Here is a 10761-nt window from a genome sequence, read left to right on the forward strand (position 1 = left end):
GAGGAAGTAGAGACCATTTGCGAAAGTTAATTAGCTCCTTTATAGTAAGAAAAGGATCTTTTAAAATCAAGTGGCATGCAATAAACTTGGCCTTGTAAATGATAAAAGTCTTATGTGGGTCAGTTTTATGCATGCCTAGCTCAAACCATGGACAAAAACGTTAACATGGCTTGCTCTCAGGGAAAAGGAGGAGATGGAGTAAAAGAGGAGAGATTTTTTTGTAACCTTTGGATGCACCTGCTATGTCTAGCCTTTATGATTTACTATACCAACACATCTCTTTCCCTTTGTATGTTACTATGACAACATTGCTGGTCTGAGGACCTAACTGTGAATAACCGTTTTCAATAGAAGGTAAGTCATATAAAAGGAGACTTTGGGATCAAGGCAGATGGTTTTCAGGATTTTGGGTGTTGGTTGTTATATTTGTTCAATTTATCTTCTTTTGTTTGCATGTTCAGGGATGATCTAACTTTATGGTGTTTTTGTTTTGTTTGTCCTTTGTACCTCTCCCCACTATCTTGATTTTTCTTCATGACCTCACCATAATAAACATGGACTTTTGATGTTAATGTGGGAATTGTGGCTTGTGTTTACGTGGTAGGCTTTCCATGGTAACTGGAGAGAAAAAGGTGTGTGGGACTGTATCTACACTTGCACTCAAAATCAGCCACATTCTGTCTTACCGAGGCAAAAACAGAATGGCTTTGTACTTTTTCGATCAGTCTCCTTTGTTGGTCTCAGGTGTTGATTTTCTGGTACGACAAGAGAATCTTAATTGACAAATTGATGTTGAACGTGTTCATCTCATCTGTTTCATCTCTTTTTATTCCGGTGACTGTTGCAGCGAGCAGAGATGAGCTGCACATCCGCAAGATGAAGCTGAACTACGAGGAAGTGGGCCAGTGCTCCAAAGATGCGCAGGCATTGTGGGAGAGAAAACTGACAGCCCCAGGCAGAACAACAGTCCCACAAGACAAGGAGGAGATGTATCGCGCACTCTGCCAAGGTGAAAGAGTGTGTGTGCATGTCTTTGTGTGCAAGAAAGTGAGAGAAAGGTGTAGAGGAAGACATGCTCGCTCCTCAGTGTATCTATAATTCCTCATATGGCAGTGCACATGTGGTGTTTTGAATGAGCATATGTAATGGCCATCTTTGTGCACAGGTGTTCTCAAGAGCAGGCGTGGGGAGGTCTGGTTGCTCCTTTCCCATCAGCACCGGCTGCGTCACAGACTGCCCCAGCGTCAGCATGCCCCGGACACCCCCTACCATGACCTGCTGAAGCAGCTCACCGCACAGCAGCATGCTATTCTGGTGGATCTAGGTGTGCACACAGTTGTAAAATTGGGTCTTCACAGTCATGGAGTATGACTGTTTTATAGTTTAGGCATGGGAAAATTAGTCAGGATTATGCATATGCAGCTTCAGCCTCCGCTGCTCTATAAGTAGAAGCTATCATTATTATTTGTAGTTGTTGTAGGAGTCGTAGTTTGATTGTTAATCTTCATATTTTTATATATTCGCGGGCAAACTAAAAAAATTACAACACATTAGAAAATTCTCCCAAGCACGTCTTCTTGTCATGTTGAAAACCCACAGAAACTGTGAACATTTACTAAATATCATCTGTCTTCCCCCTCAGGCCGGACCTTCCCCACCCACCAGTACTTCTCAGCCCAGCTCGGTGCAGGACAGCTTTCCCTTTACAACCTCCTGAAAGCCTACTCTCTGCTGGACACAGAGGTACATACTGTAATCCTGTTTCCTTTCCCCACAGTAAATCGCTGTAAAGCCATAGTGTAGGGAATGGCATGAAATTGGTAGCACATGGTGTGTGATATCTTTTTTTTTTTTTTTTGTGTGCCGAACAGGTTGGCTACTGCCAGGGTATCAGCTTTGTGGCTGGAGTGTTGCTGCTGCACATGAGCGAAGAACAGGCCTTTGACATGTTGAAGTTCCTGATGTATGACCTCGGCATCAGGCGGCAGTACAGACCTGACATGGTCTCTTTGCAGGTCAGTGCGTGAATGGGTGCACGGACCACTTTTTAACATGTTATTAGAATATGATGGATCTCATTACTCTGTGGGAACATTTTAGCAACAGAACCCTCTACATTTCCTTCCTGCAAGATAATTACGGGCTCAACTGAGAGACATGATTACTCATTGTTTATACAGTTTGTACCAGACTGTTAAATGAAGTGGTGTTCTCTTGTACATGTGATTCTGCAGGGGAAAAAAAATCCTCTGAACACTGAAGCCACTAGGAATCGAAGTTGAAAATTTCAACTTTGGCACCCTCACTGGTAGTGTTAAAAAAAACAACAAAAAAAAACACTGTAATAGGCAGCGATGCATAGATATGACCAAAGGGCACTGAGATTAATCAGCAAAACATTGACTGCATCGCTTTTCACCAGGATTGTATCATTTTTCTCTCAACAAAAACATATGCTCAGAGCAATTTGAGCACTTGAGTTCAAGACAATAAAAGAACAGAAAGACTACAAATAGTGGCTTTAAATTTAACTGTTATCGTATCTGTAATTTTCTAACCTATTAGAAACAGTATGTGAGTAACAAGCACACTGGACTCTTACTGTCCATTTTAGTTTTCAGCTCTCATCTGGCCACTGTAAGAAGCCCCGCTCGCCTCTCACCATTGTGGGTTATTAGTTAGCGACAGCAAACAATAGTCAAGTGTCTCCACCTCTTATTCAAACCACACCTGCATGCCTGCTCTGTTAGCCTCGGTTAAACATCAGCTGACCTCACCAGGATGCTAAGCAGCAGCGGCGGCAGGCGTGGTAATGTTTAATCTACATCAGGTAACCGTTTAGCCGAGCAGTGGCTTCTTGGTTCTCTCCACACTGCAATTGTGTTCTTTTGAGACCAATCCAAAGTTAGCAAAGGCAAGAGGAAGTTGTGCCGTTTTCTTTATACAGTGGCTGAGTACGAGGAGCTAAAGGTATTACTTTTGTTGTTTGTAACTGTCAGGAAATTGTAAGACTGATCTAAATTTGGCTTGACCTAACTTCTGCTTCTCTTTTCTGTCTGCTGTGCATTTCACTGTAGCACTTGTCAGGATCACTGTAATATACTGTCAGAGAGTTAGCACAGTTCATCAAATGCCTGGCCTTGATGCAAGTCTGAGCAAGTCTCTAGAACAGCACTCGTAATACTAAAGGAGCTCCCTGCTTGGATAGTGGTTCATTTGACAGCTAGATTGCCCTGTGATACCCTCTCCCCTGCAGATCCAGATATACCAGTTTTTTCTGGCACAGCATGTTTTGTCCTGTATGATTGTGCGTGAGTGTTTATGCCTGTGCACGCTGTCTGTTTTATCCCAGGTTCAGATGTACCAGCTCTCCAGACTGTTACACGACTACCACCGTGAGTTGTACAATCACTTTGAGGAGCACGAGATCTGCCCCAGCCTCTACGCAGCACCGTGGTTCCTCACTCTCTTCGCCTCGCAGTTCCCCCTCGGCTTTGTGTCCCGCATCTTTGGTATATTTTTAGAATAATGGCCCCTGTGTTTGCTCGCACACAAATGCTTATCAGCACAATGCTATTCTCAAAAGAGGATGACATTTAAATAGCCTCATAACAATGACATCTTAAGGTAAAGTTTGTAAAGCCCCGGTGTTTTTATTGTATCGTTTTTGTTCTTTGTTTTTTTTCAGATTTTGTGTGTGCCCAGGGGACCGAAGTGATCTTTAAAGTGGCCCTCTGTCTGCTGAGCAGCCATGAGGGGGAGATAGTGGAGTGTGAGAGCTTTGAGAGCATTGTGGATTATCTGAAAACTACACTTCCCACCCTCACTCAGACACAGATGGAGCAGACCATTGCAAAGGTACAAAGTGCAAAGTTACATGAATAACAGTCTCAGGTTTCAAAACAATTAAGCCCGGTGAGTCATGTCAATGTAATCCCATATTGCATGATTGGCCACTGGTTAAAAGCTTCTCAGTACTTGTGATGGTTGGAAATGTGTTTACACACTTTTAAAGGAACAACATTACTCATTTACAGTAATGTAAGACAAGACCAGTATTATTCTTGCAGGTTAGTGAAACTGAATTCATTTTAAGACAAAGACATAAACCTACTTGGTCAATGTTCTCCAGTGGCTCTGTCAAATCAGTTACTCCACACTGGCCCGATATCGAGACAAGAGCAGATCAAAACAACATATAAAAAAAGTGGAATTTTTATCTTTAGATTTATTGCAAATAAAACTTTATCATGTTTTAATGTTTTACATTATGTAGAGGAATTGCTTTCCTTGTGAGCAGTCTTTAAGATAATACCAAGCACGCTGTTACAGGAAGGAGTACTATTGTAGTATTTGTTTAGCCACAGGCGTAAAAAAAAAAAAAAAAAAAAAAAGCCATTTAGGTTTTTCACAATAAAGTACCTTTGGGGGAAAAAAAGGCAGAATTTTGGATGACAGTTTTTCAGATTTGATTGTGAGTAAATTGTGCAGATATTATCCAGCATATTCACATTAAAGGTTACGGTTTACGATATTTTTGTTTTGTCAACAAATCCCCTGAAAAGACCAAAACTAACAAGGGATTAGTTCGTCTCTCAGTACTTTACAGCCTCCCCAGCCTTAGTGTGCTGCTCAGCTTGCTTGAGTAGCACGATGACAGTGTATTTGTGACTCTCTCAAAATAAACTACAGTGTGTGTTTATTGTAATAAAGGAACATGTCATCCAGTGCATTATTGTGTCTTTAACAGGTTTTGTCTTTTCTAGAGAACAATAAGAAAATGCTGAATATCACCAGAGTTATCCTAAACTCTCTACACAGCCTAATTTAGCTAAACCTTACTTACAATATTGTATACTGTAATGACTTATTAGCCAATGGCCTCTGTCTCACTGTGTGATCCTTTGTTTGCCAGGTAATGGAGATGGACATCTCCAAGCAGCTGCATGCGTATGAGGTGGAGTACCACGTCCTTCAGGATGAGATGTTAGATGCCGGACCGTTGCCCGATGACTCTGACCGGCTCGACAAACTAGAAAAGACAAATGTGCAGTTAAAGAAACAGAACATGGACCTGCTGGAAAAACTTCAGGTGGGAAGAAGAAGGATCAAACTTACACTTTGATCTGCAACCAGACCACTCTCCTCATACATTACCTTCCATTAATATCAGTGTAAATTGTTTGATATACGATTTGTAGTGATAATCATTATTTTAAAGATGCATCATTGAGAGAACTTATGTGTAAATGTGGGACGTTTTTAAGTTATTGGTCAGTTTGTAATTCCGTCTTTTGATGAACTTGTGAGGGGCTGTGTCATGTTGTTTACACATCCACAACAGCTGGTAGTGTCTCAGACTACCCATAGATGGCGCAAAAACATAAATTGAAAACACAGTGGAAATGAGAGAAAGACAAAGGAACTGAACGCTATTAGTGTCCAAATACTTCATTATACTACATACTATACAATATATACATATATAATAATACTACATTTTGATCAGTAGCATGTAAATCTGTACAGCTGGACTGGTAAAGTCACACCTCATGGTCCTCGTATTAATCAAAGAGGTATTGAGATCCTCTGATCTCTGATGCGACAAAGAAAATTTAGTAGAATCTTGGTGTTGGATAACTGTTACTTTAGCTTTTAACAAGTGATTTACACAAGCCACTGGCTCTGTATTAACTACAGTCATGTTTGATTGCACTTTAATGTTGAGATTTTTAAATAGGATCCTAGAACAAAGTCACACTAGTGTTGACTTCAAGTTGACTTCTTAGTATTTGTAGCCCCTGAGCTTTTTATCTACCCTCTGCCCAAATTTCTGTCTTTGTATTATACCCTGCATTTACCGAGGTACAACGTCTGTGTCCTCCAGGCCGCACGACAGAAGATTCAGACGCTGGAGACGAGCGTGGAGAACTTCCTTTCTCGGGAGAGCAAAATGAAGCACATGATTCGCTCTCTGGAGCAGGAGAGGGCAGCTTACCAGAAGACCATTGAACGCATGCGCTCGTGCCTTCCCCCTGACACCCTGACAGATGTGGAGATGACCCAGATCAAAACAGGACCCAACGGGAAAGCCAAAACTGCAGCCAAGAAGCCCTGATGACAACCAGGGGGGCTGGCTGCTCTGGGCAGACGCACAGAAAGAGACTGAAGTGAACAAATGGCGACTGCTTTAATGGAAGGCTGCTGAGATCCACAGCTATTGTTGTACTGTTGCACAAGAGTGTCAGCGCTTTTTAAATCGCATGATGTCTGGACTTGACACGAGCAGACTGTATGGGAATTATCTACGTGATATTTTCGGGCAGATAATTGAGTGGTGGGAGGATGGTTTCATTTATATTAGCAAACCAACAGTTCTATCAAATCAGAGCTGCTGTTCTGTCTCATCTGTTTCACTGCCAGTCTGAAGGTGAGATCAAGATGCACTGCATCCTTCAAGATGCACAGCATCCTTCCCTATTCAGATCTCTGGGTAATCACAGGGATATTTTCTAGATTGACACAAGTGAGAAATGTGCCTGCATCTACAAATCTTTTTGAGCACTGCCTTGATGTATTTACTACCAGTCTCAATAGCACCATAAAAGCAGTGAACAGAAGGTACATGTTGGCAAACAATCCTTTGAACCTCAGGTTCAACATATAGCCATTACCAGTGTGCATAATCCTTGAGTTGAGACCCCCTTGTTTTTCTTTGTTTTGTTGATCCTGTATCAGTGATGGAACCTCTGCCTCAGGCTAATCACATTGCTTTGTTTTTTCCTTTTATTCACTTGAAATGTTTGAGAATGTAATTTCCCTCCACAGATCATTGTGATGATAATCTGTTTTTCACCGCAGAGGCATCTGGACGCACGTCTGCCATATTAGACTTTAAATTCCAGCAGATGCATACTGTCTTGTTGCTCATCTCTCAGCACCACACCACTGCCTTCACGTGAGAGATCTTTAGTGCTTGCACTTGCTGCTTTTAAGGAGGAAGTGTTTCTTCCAAAGCTCAGGCAGGATGTGAGGTCGTCTGCCTTCTCAGCTTCCTGTGTGACTGACCGCGGTGTCGCTTCATTTTATCACAATGTTCAGACACCGAGGCAGAGTTCATGCTCCCCAGGAGGCACTGAAAAATAGACGAAGGTTGAGCAGCAATCTGAATGTATATCACACGCTTCTGTTCCAAACGGCTGTATGACTTTTTGTTTTTGTCAGCCGAAGGGCTGACAGAACAAGGAGCACCTCCTACTGTAGCATCTGTATGTGCGACTACAAGCAGCTAGTGTTGCATGGCTCAAGATTTCAAGACAACACATATCAGCAGTAGCATTGTTGTTGGTTTCACGCAAAATTCTGTAAAAAGTTTGCCGTGAATCTCAAGGGTTTAGGTGAGCAGAGAGACTGCAAAGGAAATAAGAATGTAAAGACATTTCAGTTTCCTTTTGAGTAGTATACACAATATATGTACATATATGTGTCCCGGGTTCTGTCCTCAGTTTTGTTTTGTCCCAGCTCTCTGGCTGACTCAGCATTGCCAGTTCTGATTGAAAGCAGAACAGTACTGGGCTTTCATATAGCACCTGAACATTAAAACCAACGTGATATCTGTCAGGACAAACATCACTTACGAACAGTGTCTGTCAGTCTTCATGTCCTTGTTGACAGGCTTTGGTGACATATTCATGTCTCTTTCAGTGTAAAGCTTTTGTTCTCAAACTTAGGTCCTTTGGCACGCAAGGCAGTATGTTTATGTTTAGCAGTGATGTGTATTTGCATATATCCAGAGCACTTGCCTACTTTTGCAAAGTTACTGGAGTTAATTCACAGAAAGTTTGATAGGTTGATAAATCCAGCCTGACGTTGCCTCTGAGGGTGAAACGGTCTTGTGGTAATTGAGGTAACGTAAAAGTTTGTACCAAACGCCTCATAAATATTAGAGAAACTGTCGCATCTGAACAGCAGGGATTCTCTCAACAGTTCAGCAAGTGAAATATATCAAACAACTCATCTTGAAATCTCTTGAAGGATACGTAGGATACAGTGCTGCTGACAGCTTTTCTGCCTCTTTTTGCCTGTATTTTGCTTTTGTAGAGTATTCGTGCATCTGAGAAATTGACCATTGAACCAAAGATTTGGATGTTTTTCAAAAATGAATGAATGTGATAATGTCATTACCTTTTTGTCACTACACCTGTTCAGCGTTCTTTAGGTTTGTACTAAGACAAGAGCTTGAAAAGATACCAAATATTGGCGGTGAAAACTTGACAACAAAAAAACCAGACCATAGGCAGACTTGTTTACTTATCATTACACAACGTTTATTTCTCCTCAGCTTAATAAGTAGTGCCAAAAGCTGACGATGGCCTTTATTCTCCATTAATCGGAGATATGAGACCGTTTTGTCGATATCTAATGTAAAGCACTTGGTTGTAGTCAGTGAAGGTCTTTATTTCACATCAGGTGCTCTAAGTCCTGACTACTAAATAGTGCTTGTATCAATGTGTTTTAAGAAAAAGACTGTCAACATGAGGGCTACACAAAGGAACTGTCATGAATTCTTCAATAAACCTCACCTTGCCTTCTTTTCTGTCTACTCATGTCCGAATGTCTTATCTGCCCAGTAAGCTCTCAAAGAAATCATATTCCCTTACTGCTCTACAAGGTAGCACTCCCAAGTGTAGGACGTAGCCGCAAGCTGAAATGGTCTCTGTGTAGACGTATTATTGCGTAAAAGGTCAAGGTAGACTTCAACAGTTTTAGAGAGTCTATCTAAAGGCCTTTTTAAGAATTGTGCTTTTGTTAACGCCTTGGGCAAAAAGAACAACAGGTCTCTATAAGAAAAAATATTCCACTGTGAAAATTCATTCTTTGTAGTGTATCTCAAACATTCAACCGAGAGTACATTTGTGAACTAGCTGTAGTGAATGAAATAAATAGTCATAAAATGCTTGATGAAAGAAGTGTTGGTCCATTAAATGAAATTAAATGAATGATAATCATTTTGATGTAGATAAGTGATACCCGACCAAGGGTACTTGACTACTATGAATTACAATTTAGTGTTGATGAAAATGAGTAACCATGCAAGTTATCAAGTCTATCAGTTATCTAAAAGTAATGGATAAATGGTTGAATTATACAGTTAAAAAGTAATGGAGAAAGCCTAAAAAGTGTTAAAAGGAATGGATAAACAGTTGAAACAGCTAACGTTAAAAGTATTGGATAAATGGTGAAAAAGCTAAAACTAATTGATAAATGGTTATATAGATATAGATATATAGATATATATAGATATATAGATATATAGATATATATATATATATATATAGATATATATATACACATATATATAGATATATAGATATTTATATATATATATAGATATATATATATACACATATATATAGATATATAGATATTTAGATATATAGATATATAGATATTTATATATATATATAGATATATATATATATATATACACATATATATAGATATATATATATATAGATATATATATATATATATACACATATATATAGATATATATAGATATAGATAGATAACTAAAAGTAACTATGTGACAGAGGTTGAAACATCCAGCTTCTGTCACTCTTAAGTGTAGTATTATGGAGCAAACTTCACCAAACCCTCTAAACATGAACAGTTCAGTTGTATGAAAAGATTATTGTGACAATACCCACTTTGATATAAATGATAATGTTAAATAACATCCACTTCGAATGAACACTTTTGGAACATGAGTGGTTTCAGTGAAGGGGTACTTTAGGATAATCTGACGAGGATTTAGGGGTACATATGGCAAAAAAAAAAAAAAAGGTAACCACTGATGCCTTCTTAGCTCTTTGTTATCTCTGCCCAGGAGGTTGTGTAATACCTGTGTCTTTTTGTTTGTTTATTTGTCCGCAGGATTACACAAAAAGTACTTAACCGATTTGCATCGAACTTGGTGGAGAAATGGGGCATTAAATTTTGGGGAAGATCCGGATCATTTGCAAGGAATTTGTAGAACGGTGTATGTTGTTCGACACTGGTCTTGGCAGAGGTCTGAGCTCTACCGAGAGCATTTTCTAGTTTAATCTGTAGTCTATGGATACGAAACACAGTGAAAGCCCAGCAAGTGCTCCATCAGCCAAGGAGGGGCCTTGGAAGATAGCAGCCATAAGACCGGTCATTTTTTTCCTAGGAGTGTCTTACCCAGAAAGGACTGCTTAATGTTGCTCTGATCAGCCTCTGTCAAGCCTGGAGCTTGTCACACATTAGACACACAAATGACCGCCAACTAGGAGCCTATCGCACACTAAACAAAAGGGGCCACATTCCTTGCGTATTCCCACACGGGGACACATCCTGCAGCAGGGGAAGAGTGGGATACTGGGAGTCCACTGGGGATTAGCTGCGAACGACACTTCCTCTGCCAAGGGCCTTATCAGCTCTGCTTGTGTTTTTTTTTCTCTCTCCGTTTTCAGTATCTTCACCCTTCAATCCATCTCTACCTCCCACTCCTCTTCCCGCTCGTATCATCCCTCCCATTAGATTTGTAAGGCTTGGTCTGAAGTTTTAGTATAATATTTACTGTGTTTTGGAGCTTATGGTGATCCAGTAAATGACAGACTGAAAACAGAAAATGACAAGTATCAGTACTCCAACCGAAAGAACCACCAGTGTTTGACACAGGACTGTTGCTCTCAGGCAACTGTCTGTAGGATATTTGCCCGTGTGTGTGTGTGTGTG

At 40.4% G+C, this 10761-nt stretch overlaps 1 protein-coding gene across 5 annotated transcripts in view; it reads left to right on the plus strand.

Annotated features, from left to right (window-relative positions):
- tbc1d4 (TBC1 domain family, member 4) overlaps positions 1–8948 on the plus strand; it is a 29132-nt gene extending 20184 nt beyond the window's left edge. For 2 of the 5 annotated variants that reach the window (XM_040147808.1, XM_040147810.1), the window contains 9 exons: positions 352–354; positions 848–1009; positions 1166–1324; positions 1643–1743; positions 1872–2015; positions 3353–3512; positions 3689–3858; positions 4916–5092; positions 5888–8948. In XM_040147808.1, the coding sequence (XP_040003742.1) occupies positions 352–354; positions 848–1009; positions 1166–1324; positions 1643–1743; positions 1872–2015; positions 3353–3512; positions 3689–3858; positions 4916–5092; positions 5888–6118 (1307 nt within the window). In that variant the 3' untranslated portion in view covers positions 6119–8948. Of the gene's footprint in view, positions 1–351; positions 355–847; positions 1010–1165; positions 1325–1642; positions 1744–1871; positions 2016–2851; positions 2971–3352; positions 3513–3688; positions 3859–4915; positions 5093–5887 lie in introns of those variants that run through there. The other 3 variants (XM_040147809.1, XM_040147811.1, XM_040147812.1) reach the window with 2 other exon arrangements.
- The last annotated feature ends 1813 nt before the right edge of the window (positions 8949–10761 follow it).

Source organism: Xiphias gladius, chromosome 16, assembly GCF_016859285.1.
Source record: "Xiphias gladius isolate SHS-SW01 ecotype Sanya breed wild chromosome 16, ASM1685928v1, whole genome shotgun sequence".
Classification (NCBI taxonomy): domain Eukaryota; kingdom Metazoa; phylum Chordata; class Actinopteri; order Istiophoriformes; family Xiphiidae; genus Xiphias; species Xiphias gladius.